The sequence below is a fragment of the Micropterus salmoides genome, unplaced genomic scaffold (assembly GCF_014851395.1).
Source record: "Micropterus salmoides isolate LMB-PRFRI ecotype aquatic unplaced genomic scaffold, ASM1485139v1 Ms_hic_scaffold_2, whole genome shotgun sequence".
NCBI lineage: Eukaryota > Metazoa > Chordata > Actinopteri > Centrarchiformes > Centrarchidae > Micropterus > Micropterus salmoides.
The window spans coordinates 2,440,531-2,467,488 of record NW_024041150.1 but is presented as its reverse complement, the minus strand read 5'-3'; the positions used below and the strand labels follow the sequence as shown (position 1 = coordinate 2,467,488).

General features: G+C 40.1%; 2 protein-coding genes across 7 annotated transcripts in view; one reads left to right on the top strand and one right to left on the bottom strand.

Annotated features, from left to right (window-relative positions):
• Positions 1-12,659, bottom strand: part of gfra1a (gdnf family receptor alpha 1a) — a 107,313-nt gene extending 94,654 nt beyond the window's left edge. The window contains exons 1-3 of one of the 3 annotated variants that reach the window (XM_038732379.1): positions 12,643-12,659; positions 8,279-8,584; positions 7,315-7,395 (exon numbers count right to left, since the gene is read on the bottom strand). In XM_038732379.1, coding sequence (XP_038588307.1) covers positions 7,315-7,395; positions 8,279-8,471 — 274 coding nt within the window. In that variant the 5' untranslated portion in view covers positions 8,472-8,584; positions 12,643-12,659. Of the gene's footprint in view, positions 1-7,314; positions 7,396-8,278; positions 8,585-9,124; positions 9,754-12,642 lie in introns of those variants that run through there. The other 2 variants (XM_038732377.1, XM_038732378.1) reach the window with 2 other exon arrangements.
• On the top strand, positions 12,134-26,957 carry ccdc172 (coiled-coil domain containing 172). Of its 4 annotated transcripts, XM_038732381.1 has the most exons (8): positions 12,134-12,363; positions 14,081-14,166; positions 15,876-15,992; positions 17,037-17,202; positions 18,559-18,660; positions 19,610-19,712; positions 24,346-24,433; positions 24,676-26,957. In XM_038732381.1, the coding sequence occupies exons 1-8, from the start codon at positions 12,285-12,287 to the stop codon at positions 24,709-24,711; spliced, it is 777 nt and encodes a 258-aa protein (XP_038588309.1). In that variant the 5' UTR covers positions 12,134-12,284; the 3' UTR covers positions 24,712-26,957. The 4 variants fall into 4 exon arrangements, with proteins under 4 accessions (XP_038588309.1, XP_038588310.1, XP_038588308.1 ...); XM_038732380.1 differs by having other exon boundaries at positions 12,137-12,363; positions 24,346-26,957; XM_038732382.1 differs by lacking the exon at positions 15,876-15,992 and having other exon boundaries at positions 12,136-12,363; positions 24,346-26,957.
• The last annotated feature ends 1 nt before the right edge of the window (position 26,958 follows it).

Here is a 26,958-nt window from a genome sequence, read left to right as displayed (position 1 = left end):
TCATCAGCTGCACTGCTTGTTCCTAGAAAAACAGATTATCATATAATAAGGACTGCTACTCTGAGCTGGCATGAGGCTTAATAATGAAATGATCCCACTTTTTCTCTGCCTAATGAATCTATTCACTTTCAATTTGCTTCTTATCAGGCCACTGCCCATTAAGATTATTTTTAACTTGTTTGATCTTATGAATGCCATCGTCAACATCCAGTGTAAAGGGAGAAATAACACTAGCACTAGTGAGCAAATAGGAAAAATGAAAAGTTTACAGTCTTTGAAATTATGATTTAGTGTTCTTGATTGGGGTTTGCCTAAATACACATCTCTAATAATCAGCCTACCTGTTGTCTACCTCTAATAAGTGCTCGTTCCTGACCGAAAAGACTGATATATCTGTGTATGTTGGTGTAAACCATCCGTTTATCAATATCTGAAAGGACTGATCATGTCTGGCCAACACCTGATCCATTTACTAAGGTCAGGGCCGGTGCCAATCCCAATCCAGTGTATCGGATTGATGCATCACTAAGCTAAAGGCAAGTGAGAGAACGCCCACTCTTTCAACAACTTCTACAAAGTAAACACTAAATCTGTTAGGTGGCAAACAGTGTAGGAATGTTTATATCCAGAGCAACTCCCAGCTACATATACATTTGACTGAATAAGCGTGAAGCAGGGAATGGCAGAAAAAAGAACGAGCGTGCTCAGTCAACCAACTCTGTTAAGTAAAAATAAAGTTAAGAGAACAGGCAGGATACAGTCTCTCTCTCTCCAAAAGATACAGCACAATAAAGTATGTTTCTACCTCTGTAACTCCTCTGCATTCCCTCCCTGACTCTATCTCTCACATAAACACACACACACACACAGATGCAGGCGTACACACACAAACACAAGCAGGGAAAGAGATAGCGGTAGACACTCTTATCTCTAAACATTGGCAGCTCATAATGAGAGTGACTTCCTCTGCAGCCAGTGGTTGAGTGGTGCTGACAGCCTCTCAGCTCTGCGTGTCAGCACAGGGGGATTTGAAGCGCTGCCTTGGCTTGACAGCCGGGCCACGCACTTACAGATGTTTTCACGCTCAATACACACACACACACACACATATGCACACATCACTGCAACTGCGCTTCAAGGTTGACTTCAGTAGTAGGAGGGAGGAGGACAAGATGTGTTTGAAGTCTTGACACATGGAAGAGACACAATATTGAGCTTTGGTGTATTGGGGCTGATAATTGGTGAGTGGGTGATATATACAGAGCTGCTGTACCAGCCAACTGGGAAGAAGACGCAGCTTAAGGAGAGTTTAAGCCAAACAGACATCAATCTACAGCAAAGGGGGAAAAAATCATTACATGCCAGTAGGGCTGAAACAAGTCATCGATTAAATCGATTAATTCGATTACTAAAAAGCATCGAGGGACATTTATTACTGTCGCACATCGTGCTTACGCTGTGATGAAGCGAACACGACGTGATTATGATAGCGCTGTTTGCAAACGGCATCTGATCAGAAAGCACCCGGTCTAGCATCAAGTCCGCAGAGCGGACAACAGACAAGGTAACAGTAACAGCAACTTTAGCATTTAACTGAAATCATGACTGATTGTTGAGTTGAAGGCAAAAGTAAGCCGCAGTCCTCAGCTGAAAATGTCCACATGTGCGTTTGTTGTTCTCCACCTGGTTGGGCTGTGAGTTTGGGTTGTACGTCACAGGCATGAGTTAACTTAACAGCTGACCCAGTACCGGCGGGGCAGCGGCGCCGCCAAGCAAAAGTACTTCTTAACAGACAAATCGATGAAATAATCTGTACAACACTCGATTACTAAGATCATCGTTAGCTGAAGCCCTACAACCAGTGAACACAGTTCCTGATTACTTCATGCTGGCTTGTAGAAAATCTGAAACAGGTTGGTGATAAACAGTTTTATCACTCAAGAAAATCTGTTTAAATTTAGCTGAATTTGAGTAACAGTAACTGATGCCCTTGACATGTAAGGGCAGGGAAAGACGTGGTGGAGAAAGGGTTTTCGACAAGTTTAAAAATTCTGTGCGCTACATCATACTGTGCTGTAAATCTCAAACACTGCCCAGTTTACTATAAAGTGTATAAAGTACAAAGAGTGCTTTAAGATAAGTGCTGCCAATTATCACCATTATCACTTCAAAACTGCCAAACAACTGTAAAAGGTCAGTCCGCAGGCCAGAGTGAAAATGATATGTGTATATGTGTATAAACTCATCTGTATTCATAGATTGCCCCTCCTTGAATCTGTGATGTTCTTATCCGTTTTCACCCACTGCCACCCCATAATTTAACCACGGCTGCTGTGTTTACGTTAAGTCACTTTTGGCTGCTGCCCAGACTGTCGACTACGGTCAGTGTCACTTTTTGCCTCGCGTTACATTTCTCTCACCTCTCTCTCATCATACTTGTGTGAAATGACAATTGGCTCACACAATATAATGGCCTCTTATCTGCAAACAGAGCGATCATGCATCATAATCTTTGTGGCCGTAGGCCAAAATGTTTCCAAACTAGTTCAAACCAACCATTCCCCAGACGTAGAAGAAGTCAAGCATACCTCAGCTGTGCTTTGTCACTCTTTAGGAATTAAAAATGAGAGGTCATGATGGGGAGAGCTAAGCAGTATCTTTTTTAGATATTCAAAGAAAAAGATGATGCAGAAGGACAAGAAAAAGAAGCAGCAGATGAAGAGAAGAAATGTTTTGAAAGGGACATGAAAAGTACCTGAAACAGTAAGTGTTCATGAATACAGTAATACGAAACTACCAAGGCTGTGTATCCATCCATTTCCTACACTGCTTTGATTTTCCAGCTGCCTGGGCCAAATGGTGTGGCAGTAATTCCAAGTCCACTTTAATCTCAGAATAATGCTCTCTGTTTCTATGCTGCTCCCTCCTGCATGGATCAGTGACTCACAAACACGGGCAACTGGTGAAGAGAAGTGCAGCCATTCCATCTAAACTCTGCTTTCTCCTTCCTCTAAGCTCATATGAACTCATGCAGTGCGACAGAAAAGTATTGTGTTTTTGCTCAGCGTGACGACTACCTTTTTGTTCACTGATTTCTAAAGCTAGCATTTTACAAAGCTAGCATCTCTCTAAGATAAAAATAAAAAATAAAAGGTAACACACCGAAACATCAGATCATGAAAATGCAACATATGCAGTAAGAAAAAGCTGTGCAGAGTAAGCTTTTGTTTTTTTTACACAGGCATAAGCATATAGAAGGCTTGTGTATGTCATGCATGTTGTATGTGCTGAATGAAAAGTGAAAGCACACTTTTCTACAAATAGGGAGGCTGAGGTCTCAAAGGTTCCGCCTGGCAGCAGAACTCACTGAGCCCTTTAATGAACTGAAACAGAGACATCAAAACAGGTAGGGCTGCTAAAGAGAGATACAGAGAAAAGGATAAAGGGACTGAACACAGGGATATTTTGTAGGGAAAGGAAACTGAGGAGAGCAATCAACAGCCTGAATTAAAAATGGAACGAAAAACGTGAAAAGGCACAGGTGCACATGCTCTGTTGTATCCGTAAACGCAGAAAGAGGCTTGTTTACTTCCGCCACAACTGATGTGTTAAATGAGTTTTATATATTTAATATTTCCCAGTGTGCACAGGTCACATTCAGAGGTTTCAAAATTTACTGCTCTCGTCACTTCGTAACCAGAATGAACATGCTGGAGACGACAACTTTCAAAGGGACTTACATTGTGTCTGTATTGTGAAAAAAACCTTTCCAACACTAATGTGAAAATATGATAGCTATCACCTGCGTAAAGGAATCCAATGTTTCCAGTAGTTGTTGTATGTGTGGTACGTAAACTAATGGAGAATAGCCTCCTATGTGTCATCTATTGATTCATCACATCAGCTTACAGGAAAAGCAGTGTTGCTGCTCCTGCAACACTTCCAGCAACTTCCAAGCTGCAAAAACATGCTGATCTGGACACAGTGGACTAGAAAAATAGACAAGATGCCATTCAATCTGTATTTGCTTCTGAAATCCATTGAGAACGTATAGCAATCTCAAATTCTTAAAGGTGTTACAGTGTAGAGTACATCAGGCCTCAGACACCAACATGATTCTCTCTAAACATTCACGATTATCAAAATAACAAATTTGCACAGGCAGCTTTGTAGTTACAGTATATCTAAGCATTATGCCTATATTTTTTGTCTCTAAAAGGCCACTGTAGACTACTGCAACAGTAATTGCTAATTTTTTGGTGCAGAGAAGTTAGTTGTTCACACTTGACTGTGAGTCACTGAACTCAACCCCAGAGGAACAGGCACTCTGCCCCCGGTAAAGATCTGAAAATAATTAGCTAAATTAAGCCACTGATGTGTTTTGTGTGCATGTGGGCACATCTATTATCTAGAATGTTACATTTCATTTTTTTTTTTTTATTCTGTTAGAGTTGATTATTAAAGCTTTGTCAGCGTTTTAAACATATTCTATCCAATATGTGTTTTATTGATAATAAAAGTAAACTTCCAGAGTTTAAATGTTAATCTCAGTTAAGCAGCGTGTAATGATTTTCTGTAAATCAGCAAAGGCATTGCATATATCCACTTCACATACAGTATTTTTGTGACAACACCCTGAACGTCTCTGTAATGCAATCAGTCGGACGAATATGGGCGTTTCACTGGAAACAGGTGTTCGGGACACAACAGTGTGTGTGTTTGAGTGTATGTCTGGGTGTCACAAGAGATTAGTCAGAGACATGGGGATGATTATGGAATTACAGGATCATCGTGGCTGCCTATTGTTCCTATAGCCTGGGATCACTGAGTCGCACTGCCTGACTGAGACAAACATAAGGCACGCTCAGAGAGCCTCCTGAAATAGGTGGCTGACCACAGACTGCTGACTCGGATCATAAGTGGTTCACAAACTGGTGTCTGCAGACGAAAGAGCATCCCGCAAAAGTAAAATTGTTTCATTTACTTATTTGCACTATGAACTACAATAAAGGTTAGCATGTAATGGTTTATCTTACAGCATTAAACTGAAGGTATATACAGCGTACTCCTATAGACAAAGAGAAAAACAAATCAAATTGCTTATTGTGCAGTACTCTAATATGACTCCTTCCTCCAATATAAAGTTCTGTGTGAAACAAGACCTACATTTGCATAATTTACAACAATCCCCAGAGAGTACTTTTCATATTGGTGCCCTATAAAACTATATATGCTCTTGTGGATTTTTGTGTATATTTCCAGCTCTCTGCTCTCTTCAGTGTGCCACACGAAATGTATAAGGCTTTCTGTATGATCAAAACAAACTCGAAGCTCTAATCATTCTGCCTCTTCTCCTGTCACCTTGCCCTTTAATTTCTACAGAAAGAGCAGAGGAGGCAGTGATCTCATGCTTTCTGTTTCTGTGCTCCCCGTCCTCTTAGCCTTACCCTGCTATTCACCGATTAACCCTCACCCCCGCAGCCTTCTCCTCTCACCCCTACATTCTCTGCTCCTGCTCTATGATTCTCCTCTAATGATGACACTATTCTCCTTCTAGCCTTATCCCTTTCTGCATTGTCCCTCCGCTCTGTCTTCACTTACCCATTTCTTGCTAACCCATTACTCATCATCCACACACAGGGAAACTAGGGTTGGGCGATATCTATATACAGGGTGGGCTATGTAGGAAATCAGAGCTGGATTCTTGCGTGATCTTGCAAATCCAGCATTCTCGCAAGGTAGCATGATTTGTTTGTGTTTGTGAAATAAACAAAGCCATCATGCTAACCTGAATCATTTCTTTATTTCCGTTGAATTCAACTTCGCTTCCTTTTTATTTGTTGCTCCCCCAATGTTGTTGTCACCAATCAAGAATTCAATCTGAACTTTTTTTCAACTTCTGTTATGCCCCAAAGTCACTCTCTCCATAACTCTAATTTAATTACATAACCGTTGATGGATGTTATGTTAAAATATACACACAAATACACACACACATCTAAATAAATAAAGAATTATCTATCGTATCTTACACAAAGTTATGTTTACTTTTTCTGACTTCTCTCAGAAGATTTAGCTGATTTGTCTGATCTCTGCCTCTTACAAAAAGAGCAAAGCCATCTATCAACATAGAGGCATTTGGTCATCAAATAAGGAGTGCCTGCCTTCACTATGAGAATGACACCATAAATCTGTGTGTTCACACTACTGGAACCTACAGCTCAGACTGTCGAGAGATGTCACCTGCCTGCAATGTGAACAATGATCCTGTGCTGCCCATGCTTCAGCACTGATGGATGGTGGGTGTCTCGCCCTTACTGGGACTGGCATTAAGGGCCAGAGACAGCCTATATAGTGTACAGGCTGTCCCTCTTTTTCTGTAGAGAGTAGCAAGAGGAGAGAATAGGCTTTAGAAAAAAAGCTGGCTTCCCAGCCGATGTTTCTTTAGAAGCAAATTGGTCATGAAGTCGGTACCCAGTCCAAGATTTTGTTTATCTCTATCTCACCACCCACATTATGATCTCACCCTATTTTGGCAGAGGCATTGGTTTGGGGCAAATCAGCCCATTGTGAGAAAAAAAAATGACAGAGGAAACAGAAAGAAAAGGCTCCTCTCTATCAAAAGGGGTCAAAATATCAGCCTTGCTTTTTGATGATGTGGAGGCAGAACTTGTCTGTTTGATTTGACACAGCGCTCATCACCTGCAGTGTAATAATGAAAGTGTAAGCAGCTACATGATTGCGCCACATTCATAGATCAGGCTCTCAAATACTAGTCTCAACTGTGGGAGCACAGAGTACTTGAGCAGCTGTGAAGAAGGGAATAACATCGCCATCTAGAGGCTCGAGTCAGCATCGCTCCCACACACAGATGTGAACAGAAAAATGCCTGTCATGCTCTCCCACGTTACTCACAAAGCTACACACTCACTCTTCTCAACAAGTGGATTCAAACAGCCACAAGAGGAAGCTGTCCACAAGCACAGTGAAATACACCAGCAAAAACAGAGCCCCTCTACATCTGAAGCATTTCTCCACTGCTTGATGAGACTAGAACTATAGCTCCCCGTGTAAGGTCACTTCCAGCCAGCATGCAATATTGCTGGGGCGAGAACAAGCGGAGAGAAAGACAGATAGCGGAGAGGATGAGGGAGGATAAACACTTGACACACAGATAACCTTCGGTGAGAGCATGCACAGCTTGGAGCTTAACCGTATCTCAACTGAGACAGGTGACCAAAGAAACAATGGAGAGAAAAAAATACTAAGGGAAGGAGTGAAAGCCTCCACAGAGAAGAATTTTTTTATTCTTACCTATGATGGGAGCCAAGCGGAAAATGTCAGACAGACGGCTGTTCACGGGTTCATACGGAGAATCCTCCAAGAAATCATTACCTGTGAGGAAGATAACCACATTAGATAGATAGACAGATAGATATGTTTTGAACCCCCTCCTGTTTTCTTTATCATTCTTCACCCCTCACACTGGTTTGCATGTGACATGGGTTATTTGGGTCAGTCAATATCCACGCTGGCACACAGCCACACGCTTGATTAGGCAGGTTGGTCAGCTGTGTTGCACAACTGGAAGTCGACACACTGGCAATGGGCTGGATGCAGTTTAGGGACTAAAAGCCCCCCCCCTGCAATGATCAACACTTTAAGATGGCAATGCCAGCGCTGAGGGGCTTCACGCTCCATTACCTTCAAAGAAAGTGATTTAGGAGGTCAAAAAGTACCTCGGCTCCGCAGGACTGTGGCTGTGAACTGAGTCGGGGGGCAAATCTGAATGAAAGTTGAGTGATGATCTCATGTGATAAATAGCTGTGTGCTACTTTTTGAGATTTTGTGCTTGTGGTAGGCAGGGATGGGGAGGGTCATGGAGCTGGAACGGGAGGGAGGGTGAGGACTAATGGTGCCCCCTCCATACAGCAGTGGGGGGAGCTGGGGCGACTAATCATCTCACCCTTTTACAAAACAGATTACAAACCCTTAGGGGAATGTCTATTTCACATTAACTATAGCTGCAGGGTGTTCTCCAAATGTAGCAATCCCACCCAAACAAAGACCCCTGAGGGACTTTGTAGAGTATTATGGCATCCAGGACAATAAAAAGCAGCAATATTGTGCTATTGTTTCATTATTTGATAGTCCTTTGAACAAAAATAACACGTCTATAATCTTATAAGTCTTAGAGCAAATCAGAATCTGGTAAAGGAGGGTGTGTCTTGGGGTGGTTCTGGACAAGAAAGAGTGACACCAAAAGCACAAAACCAACCTTGTAATGTCTGATAGATCCCCCAATATATGCGCAGGCAGTTCTTCTCTTTCTTCATGCCCCTTTTACACCGGCAGTTGTACAGCGGGCTCTGTTTGAGTGCGTCCATGGCGCTTCGGCATTCGTCCTTGGCCTCCAGGCCGGCAACCATACTGAAGTTGCTCTCCTTGCCGCCGGCCACGCACTGCCTCATCGTGCGGTACTTGGTGCTGCACGCCTGCTCCTTCAGGCACTGCTCACTGGCCCTGACACAGTCCAGCCGGGTGGCCCCAGCACGCAGGTTCTCCTCGGCATAAGACAACACATCTGGAAGCAGAAGTGACATTTATAATAATAAATAATAATATAAGTAACAATCTCCTTTGTCGGTTGTTTGTTCACAGTAAATATTCAGATCTTAGCCACTTTGCAAGCTGTTTTCAGGGATTAAATATGACAGATATCAGCATGCAGGCTATCCAGTGACATGAAAAACACATCTGTGACGCCACTAGGATCATTGCATATCCACTTTGATTAAAAGCCGTTTCATACTTGACAACTTTGTGATCCACAGCTATAGTTTACTGGCAGTTCCATCATGCTGAGGAAAACGTGCTTTTACAGTCACTATTGTTGGATTAGGCAGCGACAGCTGATTGTCGTTTGGAAGCAGTTCGGACCACTGTACAGTGGGCTCTTCTCTGCGTTACCCAGAATCAGTGAGCAGCCGCTGTCTCTGCTGGCTCCCCCTTATTACCGTAAGAGACAATTAACCACTAAATGTTGTATGTAGTCTACGTACGTATGGGATGAATTTGTATCAAACGTACTGCTGTTGGTGCTCATAATTAAAGTGAAACTCACCTAAAAGAGGCAGAAGGACATACAGTAACGCGAGGGTCATCGTCTTCCTCTCCATGTGAAACATAAAACCTTGTTGGAACGAAATTTGCGAACTAAAAGCGACTTAACAGTAGTTTAATTCCCAGGGTAATTCCACTGTATTGAAATCCATTGAAAAGACGTAGCCGTGTGCGCTCCGCTGTACAGAACAGATCCAGCACGCCTCATGCGAGAAATAATCTCCCCTGCAAAAAGTGTCCAGTCCCGATTCTGCACAGTTCTCTGACTCTAAGTAGTCTTTACAAAAAAAGAGAAGTGATTCTTTCTTTCCCTCCCGTGCGGGTGGTCTTCTCACCGCCGGGAGACAAAGACAAGGGGATCAGAGCAGCGGTGGAAGCGAAACGGGCGAGTGTCCTCCAACTCCAGCCAGTGGGATGCTTGCGTCTGTGCGTCTGAGCGCACACAGCCAACTGGAGCCCCACTGCTGTCTCGCGCATTCAGCAGCGGGAGAGTGCCAGCTTCCCCCTCGCACTAAAGTACTGTAATCTTATCATACATTTACAAATATATGCCTTCCTATCACAGCAAACTTGTTATGGTAATATTGCAATGGGAGCACAGAAAACACACAATTAGTTTTAAGCTCACTTAACTTTCTAATGAGCACCGGAGACATAAATCCCAGTGGATAGACAATATCACAGGGATAATCATTTTTGAAGGGTTACCATCACTGCTGAGTTGCACACTCACAACAAACCTCTTAGGGTTATTAGTCTTTCTGGTGTTTAATTTGACTAAACTTTCCATCTTACATACTCACACAAGTTAGGCTATAGCCTATATATAGGCCCATGTAGCCTATAGCCATATCACTGTTACAGTCCATTAAAATGCACATCGGCATAGCCAGATAACCACAGATGGCATGTTGTTGCATTTAAGATGTTGAAACCACCACTGTCAACTCTTGATGTGTGTGGGCTGGTTTTACATTTCAGTGTAGCTGTGCTGACAGGAAGAGGGCAAAGAGCACGACTCAAGTGCATTTTTATGGCTTAATATAGCAACTTGCGGAGTAGCTTATATGGCAATTAGTTATATCGGAATCCCCTTCTAAACTGGAGTAGCCTGCCACTCGTCTTGAGTGACAAATGGACATATTTAATGGAGTGAACGTCGCTCACGGAGCCTATTCATGATATTTCAAGCATGTGCCTGGCTCCTCCCTGTTTGCTATAATGTTCATACCATGTGCAACTGAACACAAACAAAGTGTTATGCAACAGTGTACCAAACTACAAAGAGTATAGAGTGTTGATGACACACATCAGGGGTTATGGGCTCTTTTTAAAAACAAACAAAAAACACTTTTCAACAAAAGCAGCCTGACAGCGCAGCGCTGCAGGATAAATCCTGCACACACAGAGGAGAGTGGACACCGTGCGTCTGTCGCCATCTGTTGGCTGTTAAAAGTTATCATACTAAACCCCTTTTGATACTTTTAAAGAATACTACATTTTTCACGCTCGATAGTTTATTTTGGGAGTCAAAAAACCAATAAGAGCATCACACTTCCAAACATCTATTGATTGGTGTATTATCAAATGACTTGAAATCTAACAAACAACGCCTGATTTTAATAACAGGGATGATGCATCATCCGACTTGTAACATTAACTCTTCCTATAGCTCATTGATTGCTTATAGGGTCTATTCAGAGGCTAATCCACTTGGCTAAATACATGGGACCAGACTATGTCAATGAGCCTCTCCCTGCATTATTAAAGACTGGGCCGAATCAATCAAGGATGCACAGTAAATCAACTTTACACACACACAGACAGACAGAGGTGGAGGGGGGAGAGAGCTGGTTCATTCAGAGATTGGATTAAATACCTCATTTGAACGTCAGAGAAAAATCCCTTTTTGAAAAGTAACCTGTGATTAGGTAAGCACGACGAATCACTCCTGCAAGGCAACTTACAGTCACTTTTCAAAATTACTTTCAATTTTGTTAAATAGATATGCCACAGGCCATTGTCCACAGCTATTTCTTTTTATAATAGGCTATGACTTGGGGGGGAAAGACAGAAAGTGTTTCCAAATGAATGACAGGCTCAGGCTTCTATATCTGGGCTAATTGTCTGCTTGCAATTTGATGACTTTGCTGTTCTGTAGTCTCCAAAGGGAGCCTTGCCAGTCAGGGGAACGGCTCAGTCTGGTGATTTATGAAAAGCCTCAATCAATATGCGATATTCATTTTGCAAATGAATGTCACTATGATGTAGTCCTTGGGTCATTTAACGTTTCACACTGTAATGTGCTCCATGGCACCGGATCAGAATGCTTTTTTCCTCCTGTACCAGTGGTGAAAGGAGAAAATTGGTCAAAGTCAGGAATTGTGTGACAAATGTTACTGCAGCGGGTCTCAGTGGATTACTGTTGAGAAAGCGGTCTGTGCAGATACAGCAGTAACACGTTCAACACTCAAGTGGGAGGTGATCAATGACAGTCTAACGTTAACTTAATGTATGACCTAAGGTGACCACTGTTAGCTAACACTGCTTATCAACAGCAGACAGCAATGGAGAATTAAAAAAAAAGAAAAAAGTCAGACGTTAATTTAACCACTTATAACAGAGTTTCCACGTGGATAAGACACGCATGTGATGTGGGAGGTCTGGGTTCGATTCCCACTGCCTGAGCAAACCCTAGTTTGCTCCAGATGCATGCAAACTCTTGACATATATAACAGTAGTATTGTACGGTACAACTTTGGATAAAAGCGTCAGCTAAATGAGTAAATGTACTGCAGCTGACGTTAACTAACGTTACAAATAATATTACTGGTGCTAGCAATTACCGGGACTTGACTAATGTAACTTAGCAGCACCACAACAAGCATTTCCGGCATTTTTTTTTCTGTTTCACAAAACTGCGCATGTCAAAGTAATAAATAAACAAAATAAAATATAATGGTTCATCTTTTATCAGGAGTATAGTCTTATTTGCAATGTAAAAAACAAACAAACAAACAAACAAACCGTTGTCAGGTGCAGGGTAACTTCGTCATTGTTGACAGCTGCATCAAAGGCAACCTTAGCTAGTTAGCTACAGGCGACAAACTATTGTTGGTTAACTTTAACAGTTACAGTAGAATCTATTCCGTAGACTTACAATGAGTTTAGACTCACTCTTTCATCAAATCCTTCTGACTGAACAACAATTAACTGAGCAGACCCAAAAACTCAAAGAAGGTAACGTTAACTGACATTTTCAGCTAGCAAACTAAGCTATAAATATAGCTGTCAGCTAAGTTAACAGTTAGCAGGTTAGCAGTGAAAACAATTACAGTTTGCTGTAACTTATGGACTTTATTTCAGAAGCTTTATTTGTTCTATTTGTTGGGGGTTGTTTTGGTTGTATACTTAAAATATCTGTCTGTCATCTGTAATGTTATCTCTCCTAATGTTGCCTAACCTAGCTTAAGGCAGAGGTTCTCAAACTTTTTCACATCAAGGAGCCCCTAAACTCACACGACTTAGACCACAGACCCCCACAGTTGTTAACTGTGTGTTAATAATAGACCTGAAATCAGATTTTAAGTGGCAAGAATAGAAAGACTGGACAGCAGAGCAGACAGGTGTTGTGTCGAAAAGTGATTGCAGTCCGCGGGAGCGCGCACGCAGCCTGTTAAAGCTGTATCTTTTTAAAGTTAGTATCTTTATGTCTACAGCTGCTTTTATCTGGATCAAACAGACATAACGTGCAAATAAACATCACTTTATGTACGTGGTAATACCAAAGGTATGTCTTTCTGATACTTTAACGTTTCTTTTAATGGAATAATCACAAATGTGGCCAAATAAGTTTTGTTTATAGCATAACCAGGCATGACATTTACGCGATTATCAATAATAGTTTGTTGTCGTTGGAATATTTATTTGGTTGGCCTATATGTCTAATACCCCTGTTTATTTTTGGAAAACAGACTGTAGCCTATAATTAACATGACTGACTGTTGAGTTATAAAATAAAGACATGATCTCTTTTGCAATTATCCTTATGACTCTGCATTATTTTACTTTAACAAATCCAGTTTACCGGTTGAAATACCTTTAAATGGCCAATACAACCCATAACATGCAGTATTCTACTTGCCAGAAAGTGATTGCAGCCTCTACTTATTCACTAAAATGTAGTTTCTACCTCAAAATGTTATATTTGACAGATTACAAAAATGAAATGTCCCCCTTTTTTATTTCATATATAATAACATTATATTTTTTAATCACATACTGACTACCAAAGCAAAAATGTCCCCGGTTTTCATTTCAGAAAACTGGTCATCTTACTGTAACCCCCTCAAGGAGCCTTGAGCCACTTTGAGAATCATTGCTTTAAGAGACTCTTCCCTCTTAACCAACCACATTTCAGCTATCTTAGGGGTGACCAGACATCCCTGTTTTCTGGGGACAGTCCCCGGTTTTGGTGGTCTGACCCCGGAAATGTCCCTGTGGGTTAATCATAGTCTGTATAACGTGTTAACAGACCTGAATCGGATTTTACGTGGCCAGAAAGACTGGAAAGCAGAGCTACTATTTATCTACTTAATTACTGAAAGGTTATTGCTGCCCTGAAATGACTTGATTATATTCATGAGGTTATATTTGACAGATTATAACTCATCTAGTACTTTTTACCTCTTAAAATACCTTTAAATGGCCAATACAACCCATAACATGCAGTATTCTACTTGCCAGAAAGTAATTGCAGCCTCTAATTATTGACTAAAATGTTGTTTCTGCTTCAAAATGACTTGATTTTATTCAGAAAAGTTATATTTGACAGATAAAATCGAAGCTATATCCTTGAAGCAAAAGTGACATTTAAACACTCATTTGTGTTGGGTTGCTCAGTGTTTTTTTTTAAATCTTTTGCTGGTCATTAACAAATCATGCATCTTTATTTCAGTCAAAGTAGCCATCATCAGATGTAATGAGAAGATCAAGAGCGCCACTGAAAGGTATGAAAAGACCAATGAGGAACTTAATAAAAAGGTGAGGCTACATTAAAATGTGCTTTTTCTTTATAATTTCTAGTATAATTATGAAAACATATGTACTGACAAGAGGAGCAGCCATGACACAGTGTGTAAAGTATGCCTACACAGATGTCTTTTGATACAGTATATGATTTGAGCAGGCTGCGATTGAACTGCCAAAAGCATTGTTGTGTAACACAAAATGGTGACCTACAATACACTTTAATAGACGTTTTTAGCAGGTTTATAATATACTTTGATGATTTTATCAAGTTTTAACAGCTTTTGCCATATATTAATGCGATTTATAATTGTTGGAGGTTCTGGTAGGTTGTCACCAATTGCAATACTGTAAATAAGCGATGAAAGTGACTGTCGCCTGTTCAATGGTGCAGGTGATTTATAATAGAACAGCCTGATATTTGCACAGTCTGGTACTCATTTGCATGATGGCATATCATGCAGTTTGACTTTGAACCGTGCCTCTAGATACAGTAAGTGTTCATCTGGGGTTCTTGCACAAGGAACAGTCACTGTGTGTGAAGTACTGGTTAATATTTTACTATTTTGCCTGCGGTGTCAGGAAGGAAATATATAATTTTTTACTGTGTGTCCAATAGGAAACCTTTATAAAAATGAGAGATCATTGGTTGGTTTATATTGTAAATGTGTAACGTTTGTTGTAAAATGTAAAAACAAAGAGATAAGAAAAAATAAGAACAATAACAGTAATAATTGCTTTACCTTGAGGCAGCAGACAGTGGCATTGACACATGAGGTGAAGTAGTGCATATTGGCATATTGATCAGCTGATCTGCTTTATGATTTAAAACACTTAATTTCTCCCATTCATTTCATCAACAGTGCAAACTGCAAGTGCCACTGTAAAATCAATGGCTAATTTCCACCGGATAACATTAGTGAAACCTTTTAGCATGTGTGAGATATGATGTCAAAGGCAGGCTCATTGACCTTTCAGAAATATTGCTAACTTCTTCCTGTGCTTGTAAAAGTGGACATCTGATCAAAAGAGCAAATTGCTAGGTCTAATTTGAAAGGTTGCTCAATACAACACTATATCTGAGTATTATCTGCCTGAGAACACACGGCACGGATACCTTTTCTGTGTACACCATACAGATACGCTGGGTGTGTTTACAGCACAGCGTGTTTACAGCTCTCATTATGTAACACCTTACAGTTTATGAGAGCTGTCTTAAGATAATTACAGTGTTTAGAAAAGTTGGAAGCTGATTGTGCTTACTGAAAATGCACTGTCCTCCTCCACTACCATATAAGAAACAATAAACTCACTTCCTCCTTGACAGCTCGAATAACAGACTAAGAACTGAACTAAACGTCGTGTCTGGGGCATCTTTAAAAAGCATCCTCCATGAATGTACCTTCCTACATAATTTGGCAGTTTTCTTCATCTTCCGATGAAGACACAGGAACTAAACAAGAAAAGTTTGAATGTAAGTGATATATACTGATATGTTGAAAAAGAAACCTAGACGCCCACGTTTTTAAAAGTAGTTAAAAAATGGGTAATTTCTGTTCACCATTCCCCAGTAAGGGTCACAAACGTGTCTACACAGTATACACAGCTGCCCATCTGTGGAATCACTAACATGTCTTTCACATATCAGCAATGTACGTCCCTCTCACTACATCTGTCTGTCAGATTGTGCGTCTTATCGGCCTGCTCATCTATTTCTGCTCCAGGCCCAGCAGTTGTCTGCGATGAGGCTGCAGCATGATCTGATGAAGAAATGTGCAGACCAGATGTCGAAGCAAATTGAAGAGCTGCTCTGCCAGAAGAGCCACCTCGGGGAACGGCTAGTGGGTTGAAGCCTGAATCAATATTTACATTTCATAGCTTATTGGTTACGTGTAACATGAATACCTGGTTAACTTTTATAGTCCAAACTATGTAGATGTACAAATTAACCCCTCAACCACCACCGCCTGAACCTCCTTTGGAAGCTCTTCAGATTTTGTAGTGTCCATTATAAACAAAATATGTAAACCTGCAACTAACAGATATTTGTTTTCATAACCAATTAATTTGTCTATTTCTTTTTTGATTAATCAATTAATCATTTAGGCTATAAAATGTCAAAATCGCCCATTGCAATGTCCCAGAGCCCAAGTTGACATTTTCATATTACTTGTTTCGTCTGAACCTCAAATGTAATCAATGTACAGATATAAAAACATCAAATCCTCACACTTAAAAAAGCAAGAACAAGTGAATGTTTGAGTATTTGTATTAATCAATTATCAGAATGTTTGACGATAAATGTTCTACCAACCAGTTAATAATCAAGAAATTGTTTTAGCTCTTGGCCCACTGAAGTGAGAATAGCCACCGCATTCCTTCAAAGGCTGTCATAGTTGTCAAAAAGTGTTGTGTAGCTGATCCCAGATACACGCTGTTGTGTGAACACAGTCCATGGAAACTCACCCTGTGTCTTTGTGTATGTTTTGAAACACAACCGCATGAAACCGCTCAATGAGCTCATAGTAAGATCATATTTTCTCGATTAATCGATTAGTTGTTTGTTCTATAAAATGTCAGAAAATGGTGAGAAGTGTCAATCAGTCCAAGATAATGTCCTGAATTGTAAAATATTCACATTTAACAAGCTGGAATCATAGACTTTTTACCTGTTTAAAGAAAAACAACGACTCAAGCGAATTAATCGTTTATCAAAATAGTTGGCGATTAATTTTACAGCTCTGCTCTTGACTTTTAAGATTTCATCATACTTTTATCATTAAAATCACTTATAGTAGCAGTAGTAGAGGTCGTTGTAGCATCACAAGAAGCTGTGTTTGTATTATCGTTGGGAGCATTTCACATGATACGTCTTTTCATACCAGGCCAAGATAAAGAGGGAGTCTAAAGAAGAAGAGGAAAACTACCTTCAGGAGATCTCAAGGTTCAACAGTGACTTCAGTCTTCGAGGGAACAGAGAGATAGTGTTCGAGAGCCAAACACACGCTGAGATCCTGGACCTGGAGAGGGAGGTGGAATCATTGTACAAAGGTCTTAAAAGACAGATAATTGGACTGTTTTCACAGAGGTTATATAACACAGATGTGGCCCTGACTGCTCATTTTTTTTAAATATTATTACATTTTTGGTATATTATACAGTACAGGATAAGTGTAGTAAGCAGATGAATTATTAATGACAGGTCTTGTTCACAGCGTAGTAGTCAGCATGATTTCAGGAAGAATCTGAATTTAAATGATGGTGGGTGGAGAATGAAAGTAAAACTGTAGTAATTATATTCACTTCTGAATTGAGTGAAAATTAATAACTGTCTGTACTGTATAATTAATGCAAGGATGTTGTGTGGGTAACAAAATAAGGGGTGCTGGAATGTTTTGGAATAGGCTTTGGAAAGAAAACTGTTTATCACAACGAAAAAATACTAAGAAGTTAAAAAAAATAATGTTTGAAATTCTGTCCATCTGGCCAGTAAGTGTGCTAAAACAAATCAGGAAAATACATTCAAGTCTGGCATGAAGTCAATAATTAATACTGAGTTGATCATTGTATTGGGTTGAAGGTTGGATGCAGGTGTGTGCCAGGTACCTGCTAAATCTATCTTTTCTATCCCAGTGTGTACAGAAATATACACAGAGAAAAAAAAGAAGCATTAACTAACTAACTAAATTCACACATAGCTTAAACCTACTCCTGGATTAAACAGAATAGAGTTATAACTGATAACTATCACCCGAAGGACTGAGAATCTTAACACACAACTAAATACAGTTAGATTTTCTAGATAAAATTCACTTTAGTCCAGGACTCAGTTTGCTGTGTGTTCTCACAAACCAGCCCCAGTCCCTAATTTCATGATGATATTAAGTGCCGCTCACACTAATAACGTCTTGCCTCTGCAGCACTTGCGCCATCACCACCCCACGTTGGGTAGAATGCAGTTTTATGAAGACAATTTTAACATATGGGTAGGAAATCAATGCATAGTGTGTTTAATTTAATCATTACGTTTAACCAATAAATATTATCTAGTGATAATTTGCACAGATATTGCAGTGGCAATGGTTTAAAGTGTAATATATCGATTCCAGCAACTTTTAATGAAAAACAAGTTTTCATTAGTTACACACGAGTGAGGGTATACTGTAGCTCACATAACCGATGAGGACCAGTGTCTTCACATTATTATATCTGGTCTCAAGAGAACAGCATTTTCTGATTGTTTGTACATTTAAAGTGAATTTCAAAAATGCCCACATTGCAGTACTTTTACAAGTTTTCTTTCATTTAGCAGTATAAATTCAATATAAAGTTCTGCCCTCCTGGTGATTTTACTCAGTGATTCTTGGTGCCAAATTAGGATTTTGTCTTTTTTCCCTCTACAATCAGAGATGGAGCTGATGAGCCGCAGCAACAGCCACATGAGCTCCATGCAGGAGGAGAAGAGAGCACTGCAGCTCAAACTACAGGACCTGGATAGCATCCAGAAAGGTGAATACCAAAAGATCCTTTTATGTTAGATAATGTGGTTCTGAAAGAGCACGTGTAAATCTGCTACACTCTTCACACCACCAACTGACAGCTTTTCTTTTTTTGCTTCTGACTCAACACACTTTACAAGCTCCTTTATTGTTTCCTTCACACTGCCAATAGCAGACCATCCATCTTCCAGCTTAATTTGTAACATTATCTGTTAAATCAAAGAGAAAAAGAGAATTCCACCACACTGCTAAGACACTTGTACGGTATCTGGAGCACAGATGTTGAACATTAAGTATGTTAGTTTCTGGCTTCATGACCAGGTTGGAAGGAAGGTCAATGAAGGTGCGAAAGACGCTATTTTAGTTTGTGTCACTCACACATGTAGTATACAGTAAGCATTTTTAGCTCAAGGCTATACAGGTTTAGCTGTGTTGGGAACGAAATAAAGACTGCATTGTTGTGGATGTGTTGCTGCAGGTACAGGGTTTAAATCTGAAATACTTTCCAGGAAGTTCAGTTTGAGTAATAGATCCATAAGTTTAAAGGCTTATCATGGGGCAAAACACAGCACAGTGGTTTATAATACTGTGAGACATCATTTCACTTGATGATTGTGAGGTGAAAAGCATAAAACACTGTACAAGGCAGCATTGTGCGCTTACACCTAATAAAAAGTTGAGCCGTGTTGAACTTTTTTGTCAACTGACCCTGAGACGTGTGGCCCGCTGTCTTCTGGTCTGTGCTCAAAGAGTTGCCTGGAGTTAATAAAAAGGCTGTATTTTGTGACGTAGAGCTCATGTCAGTCGGAACAGAGCATCTCCTTTAACGTTGGGGGGATCCAAAGTTTGTCCCATTGTTTCAGCCACCTCAGCAAAAGTCTTAACAATGCAGCTACAGTGTGTGTCTGTCCTGTTTGCGGAAAGTCATTTTGTGTTTGATTCATTACTCTTGACAACAGACCTGGATCGGCAGTTCGCTGAGGCTGAAGCAATGACAGAGACTCTGAGAGCGGAGAGGCTGTTTGTCAGTCAGAAACCTCTCACTGACAGCACCTGTCTGAGGTGAGTGTCATCAACTGTCAGGATGCTGAGGGAGGTTTATATATTTGGACACACAGACACAGTACCTGCCTTACTTGCAGTTACATTATGTCACAGAACATAATCATTATGACACACAAAAGAGTAACGTAAATACTGCAGGGAAATACATGCGAATAAAACACAAACGAGCAAAAGAGAACAAAACAAAATGTAAACACAGCAGTAAGCTCTTTAGCAGCACATAAAACACGTTATTTCACAGAGCTTCCTGTTATTTTAAATATCCTTGGTGAGCAGCTATGATATGTAATTAGTTGAGCGTTTGTTTTTCTGGTGAGAGTCGGTTTACAAAAGTGCAGTCACTGTCCTCTCCTCACCAGAGTTCTGTGTTTTTATATAGTATAAGCTCAGTATAAAATTCATCTCGGTAAAAGCACTAATAACCATGGTCACTCTTGTGATGCTAAATGCACTTAGAAAAAGACAGGAGAATCACACTCTCAACGACACAACGCAGCATCCCGCAAGCCCATTAGATGGAAGTGTTATTAACAAAGAGCAGAAATGGATCTTTTTATTTATTTATTTAATTTAATTGAGAATAGGCAGCAGCATAAATAACACAGGAGCAGACAAACATAAAACAATTTAAAATGAAAACAAAGAAACTGCACAATAATAAGATTTCAAAGCATTCAAAACATCTACAGCAAGACGTAGCTGAGCCAAGAAATTTCACTCACGAGTCCACTGAGACTGTGTTGGACTCCCACTGTGAGAAGTGCTGAATAGACCGGTAAGCCCAGCTCACGTCTCTGTTTCTCGCTCTGTTTCCTGCTGGCCCGACTCCAAATCTAGAAGTGTAAATAACAGAGCATTAAGACCATTTGGCTTAATTAAGGCTTTGATCTGCAGTGTATTTCATTCAGTCAACAAGTGGGAAAAAGAAACTGAGGCTAATGTGATTGATACGGGGAGCTTTATAAGGGGAAATGAATGAGGTGCGGACAATTAAGCGGTTACACTGAATGCTTATCCAGCAACTTACCAGCAAATAAATACAGTTTGATTTTAGTGGAATCATACATCATGTGTTAACTGGAAAAATTCAACTTTTATATGTAAACTAGCAAATGGAGCAACCCAAACATCATTTTACAATATTAAATATACAATATTAGGAAACATAAGTAGTACAGTATATGTATTTAATTAGATATACAGTACATATGGAATTTCCATAAAAAACTTGAATTAACAATGGTAAGAGGCAGCTGTGTGTGCGTGTCACAAAATGAAGAGCAATACATAGAGAAACACCATCAAATAAGACAGATGGATAGCAGTAGTCAGCTTATTTTTGGAGCTCTAGAGAAAACAGATATGTGAAGCCGGTGCACACTGAAAGTGTGAAAATGTAATAGTTGACGCTTTGTGAGTTTCAACTCACAGGGAACTTTTATTCAGGTTCCTCTGTTTCCAATTTAAACTGTGAAATTAAGTATATATAGTTCATTATATGTTTTTTCTATTCAGTGGTGACAATTACTGGGGCACATTGTTCATTTTACTGTTTTACGTTAGTATCTGCACTCTCCCTTGTTCCTGTTGTTTTATTTGGAGTTTTCTTTTCTGAAGTGCAAATGATACTGTCAGCGCCTGCATAGCTGTGGGATACACTGGGCTATAGTCTTTCTCGGGAAGTCTGAACATGTTGTTTTATGCCTTTTGAATTGGTCTGTAAAGTCCTGTTAGATCAATCGTCTTAGTAAGGTTCTCCAAAACAACTTCAGGGTTTCTTGGCATAGATTCTCAGACGTAGTCTCTGAAGCTCTTCTGGAGGGATGAACACCGTTCCTCCAAAAGATAATCCCTTGTTTGGTGATTTATTGATGGTGGTGGAGAGCACTGTCTCTGTCCAAAATCTCCTCTAGTGTTCAATCGGGCTGGGATCTATCGCCTGTGAAGGCCATAGCATAGCATAGATTCACATAATGTTCGTTCTCATCAAACCATTCAGTGACCCCTCGTGTCCTACAATATATGGAAACATCTGTATTAGTTATGCATGTCCACAAATTGATTTCAAATTTAATTAAATTGTTACCCATCGTTATGGGTAAACACTCACATGTTTCTTATCTCCTTAGATTCAGGCATCCAAACATTGAACAATGGGCACAAATAAAATACAACAGCAAGACAACTGCCTGCTCATCACAGTAGAATATGAACCATAGTTCCTTCCTTTGCTGAAACATGACTGCTAGAAGAGTGCTGGTCCACCTTGTTTCTTCACAAAGAGACTTCCTTTATTTAATTAAAGACCGGAGATCAATACTGTTCCAGGAAGGAAGGGTCATTGTTATTGCTGATGCCGCTACTTTGGGTAATGTCTTCTCCACAATACTATGATTGTGAAGTGATTGACAAATCCTCAAACCTATCTGGAGTTTTTTTTAAATCAAAGTATAACTCCTTTCAAATCAGATTTGTTCCAGTACTTCATTAAAGGTGTTCTCATCGTGCCTGTTATTAGGACGAGGTACAAAACAGGCTGAACATGCTGTAGTTCTTGCTTTCATTTTCATCTGTTTGTTTTGCTCAACCTCATTTATTTTTCTCTGCCCCATGTTCCTTTTTCTGAGCCCTCCGCCCTCTCCCGGCATTGCATTAAATCATGCATGTGAGTAGCATGTCCCTGTTCATCCATCAGCATCATTAAACATACTGGGTCCTTCATTATCCCCGGACTTATTAGCCTCAGGAAGTGCTGAGGATGTGGCTTTGGAAGAGAGAGGCCTCCTCTCAGTCGTTCTTATGATCATCCATTCTGAACTGAAACCATCAATCCTGTCTTCAGCCACTGCAGCGTCTCTTTAAAACGCATATTTAACTCTCCTCTCATTGATTGTTGGAAATTGAATGCATGTCAATTTGAACGAGTGCTACAGTCATTTAAAAAGTGTTCAGTGTGCAAAACAGGGTGGCTTCTGCTGTAGATCGTTCACTGTCACACATAGGAAGATACCTGAAATATTCTTTCAGTGTGCTTGAGATCGATAATTTAGGAATTATATGTATATTCTGATGTGTAGGATTTTCTTAATTGATATATTAGTGCTAATTATTTGTGAAGGCTCAGTTTAAGATGTCATTGTACTGCGTAAATCTAATATTAAACTGCAGAAACCACCAATATCCAAAACGCCGTCCTGAGTGTCTTGGAGTTGGAAACATAATTCTACTGTTTGAAAAACAGTATGCTTGCCTCAAAAATCTGATTTCTAAGTTCCACAGAGAAGTGTAAACTTTAAAACACTGCTGTTGGTTTTTAGACTGTGAAAATGCAATTGTAGCTCAGTAGTTTTTTTTTCTTTCATTAACTTTCAATAAAAGAAGGTAGCTTGCTTCAGTTCATGTGTGGCTCAGTATAGAACCTTCAAACACCTGCCATAACAGTTAAATCACAGCCAAGGCATCGAGTACCACGGCCCAAAGTCCACTGCTTTTCCCAGAGGCAAACTGAACTGAGTAATACAATTGTATGTATGAAATATTTACTTTGCTAAGAGCGGACTGCTTTTAAAGACAGAATGAGGTTTTAGTCTGTCACAAAGGGACAGCAGTCTTGCAGCAGTTTTGGTTGATGCTTCCCTCTGCAGCCACATACCTGAACGCTACCAACCGGCCTTTGAGGTTTGCTCCAGTTGGGTGATTTTAATGTGAGAGACATTTCTAAACTTTGATTTATTGATGCCAATTCACTCTATGCTTAGTCATTTGTCTTTTGGGGCCTTCCGTATACCGTCACCCCTGTGCAGTGCACCCCTAGGGGAAAGTTTATTAAATACACAATAACAAGGACCTGACAACACTGACTGCAGTGTGTTCGAGCAGGACTGCAGGTCGTTTTTTCACACACACACTGATTTTGAAATCTTTGCATGAACACAGCAGGGTTGCTCCTCAAACTGTTAATTTTATCGTGGACAGTAGTTAGCCTCTGTCTGGGTTTCTTCTGCTGTTTAGATTTAGCAGGCGCACCACAAAGGCTACATAGTGATATAAGGGATGGAAAGCTGCATGTTTGAAGAAGATCCACATGTCAAGTTTCACTAAACATCATAAATTCCATTTTTCCTGTTAGCTTGTAGTCGTAAAGCATTCTGGATAATAAGTCAACTGTCAAAGAACGGATAGATTTTGCCTGCTGTGGAAGTCGGGGTAAAGTTAAAACTGTAAACATCTTAGTGAAGTTGTTGTTGTGCATGTAAACAAACTGAAACTCTGTAATGCCATGGGAACTCTGGGTAAATCTCTTTAAATAGAAACCAACTATTATCTCAATCTGGGTATTTACAAGAGTTGGGATATATCGTGCATGAGTGGTCTATGTCACTATAATCATGAATACCAATGTGAAAAGCAGTTTCATGTAGTACATTTGGTTTTGTTTATTTTCTCAGTGATAAAACACAATAACATGGTGACACCAAGTATAGTGATAGAAAGAAAACACATAAATAGGTTTAAACTCAACATTTAAAACTAAAAATGCTGATGCTTCTTTTTACAAGTTGCCTCTTTCATAATTCCTTTTCTTCCACCACACTTTCAGTTACTGACATGGGTTTCATTTGTTTACCAGGCTGAGGAAGGAGCTGGAGACGCATAAAGAAGGCGAACTCGAGCTTCTGAGAGAGGCGCTCAGCTCGGAAATACAGTTCCTGAAGTCAGTAAGTTACCGTGTCGTGAGCAAGGGTTATTCAGGCTAATACAAAGTATTTTAGAAAAGACAGAGTCATTCATATCCCACAAGAATCAGACAGGATTACTTGCATGTCCAAATAATATCTGCCAAGTCTAGCTAAGGGGTGGAAAGGGAAGTTTAAAACTCATTCATGTCCATCTGCATTCTTAACTGGGTTCTTTGTAGACTTTCATTCAGTTGTTCAATTCTTTTATTTTCTATTTTCAGAAGCTGGACAGCAGCCAGGGAAGAAAGCAGCATTAGTTTTGGCACAGTGATGATACAGGAAGGTTACATTATTCATTGATCATCTCTTCTGTTAAAAAACATACATGCTGATGAATAGACGGGAGCGAAAGGCTTGAAAGAAGTCAGGAAGGAAACAAAGGGAGGGACGTGTGTGTGTGTGTGTTCTTTAATATTTACCTAAAAAGTTACATGAAAAGAGCAAATTTCGTTCTGGGAGTCTTGTTAACAAAATGTTAGTGTTGACACTTGTAAACTGTTAGTGGAAAAGCTGATACAAAATAGACATACAATATCACAATTGATAAATCTTTTAAGTGAAATATTTTTTTTCTTTTACATTTCATTTTCAAGCTATACACTGCAGGTCTGTTTTTACCTTCAAGTAGTTGTTTTAATGAGAAAATGTAAGCTTTTTATTCTAATTTAGTTGCTCAGGACAAACAACTAAGCTCATACACATGCCTTGTGAACAGAATGACATGTGCGTCATCCCTTGCAAATAAAGGAGGCATTCAAAAAGTGATTTAATACTGCCCTCTAGTGTACAAAGAGTAACATTGCTATAATGGGGGTTGAGTCAAAACAGATGCTTAGAGACTGAATTAGCATTGAACAGCATGTAATTCAATCACTGACATTGGAATAATGCAATAAAATAAAAGCACTTACTTACTTTCACTGCTGCAGTTATTCTGTCCAGAGAATATAACACTATTTGGCCAAAAGTATGTGGACACCAAAGCACATATATTCATTTATTGTACGTTATTCCAAAAACACATGGGTATTAATATGCTGATGTATATGGTGTTCTGGGAACTTGGCCGCAGGGATCCATCCCAATGCGGTCTGATACAGTGGAGGTCCGGGCTCTGTGCCGGCCAGTCAAGTTCTTCCTCATCAAACTGGAAAAAGCGGGGTTGTTTATGAACCCAGTCATGTTTAAACAGGAAAAGGCCTGCCCCAGACTGTTGCCACAAACATAGAAGCTCAATCTTGTCGAAAATATAATTGTCTGCTCCTTAGTTGATGTGAATTAAGTTGTAGCCTGTCCTCTTCCAGGTCTCCATGGTGGAGAGGAGGTCTTGTGGCTCAGGTCAAGTTTGGCTAAGCGTTTTTGCGGATCCATTCTTCATAGATATTACAATCTATTCTACTCTGTACACGTGTTTGTATGTCTGTCCATCCTGGGACAGGGATCCTTCTTCCGTTTTTCCACGTTAAAGGTTTTTTTGGGGTATTTTCTTCCTTATCCGAATCGAGGGTCTAAGGATAAAGGGTGTGCTGTGCAGATTGTAAAGCCCCCTTAAGCAAATTTGTAATATTGGGCTGTATAAATAAAATTGACTGGACTTGACAATACTCACACTTGTTTTGTTTATATGTGAGTCAGTTACCAAGAAAAGCCCACCTTACCACTGCTCATCCCTCAGCCCACAGACGGTTATTTCCGTAATTGATGATTAGACAGTCTGTCGGCCTACACCAGAGGGTCATTCTGCGGGTCATTTTCTCCCTGATTAGAGTGATTCCTAATAGAATGATGTGGAATGTCAATGGCTACCTAATGAGATCCTGCAATCTCATTTTGACTTTTTAACCTTGATCTCAGTGAGCTACGTCTGGATGTGTTAGCAAAACCGAGAGCAGACAGAACAGGAGTCCATTTGGCGGAGTAGTTAACCTCATTTCAACTGCTGCTCTCGTCGAGACCTCGCCATCAAGCACATAAACAATGAGTGACTATTAACAAAATGAAGTCAGAAGGAAAGCGGAGAAGATGGCAACCAGAACACTTGAAGCTGAATCCCTCCTTTTATGGAAATGCAATGATCCAGGCGTTTATCTTCAGAGAAATCCCCTTTAATACAAAGTGTTCGTGATTGAGTCATAGACTGTAGTACAGTCGCTGCCTCGCTGAAACAATACGGTTGTGTTTGCCGTGTTTAGGTTCACGTCATTTCCCACCAATGACTGGACCGTGGGGAAATTCCCCGGGATAGCGAATGTAGGGTTACTTAGACGAGTAATCCTCAATTTACGTTTTATTTTTCAGCTAAGGTGCATCCATGTAGCTTCTAACTAAATATATAAAGTAAAATCGGTCATTACAGGAGAGATCAAAATCTTGGGTCCTGCTTTTTCAAAAGGAAACGAGTCAGTGTCCTAAAATTGCCTTACCCTCAGACCCCATTAGTGGCAAAGGAATAGCAAACATGGCTGGAGCATGCAGTAAAAAGTCGGACACTGCTAAAGCTGCAC

Bases quoted from the DNA above. Each gene is read 5' to 3' on its own strand.
- ccdc172 (XM_038732380.1), top strand. From the start codon at position 12,285: ATGAGTTTAGACTCACTCTTTCATCAAATCCTTCTGACTGAACAACAA. The intron at 14,167-15,875 runs GTGAGGCTACAT...TTTCTGCTCCAG, and splicing joins ATGAGGAACTTAATAAAAAG to GCCCAGCAGTTGTCTGCGAT. The intron at 15,993-17,036 runs GTGGGTTGAAGC...TTTTCATACCAG, and splicing joins GCCACCTCGGGGAACGGCTA to GCCAAGATAAAGAGGGAGTC.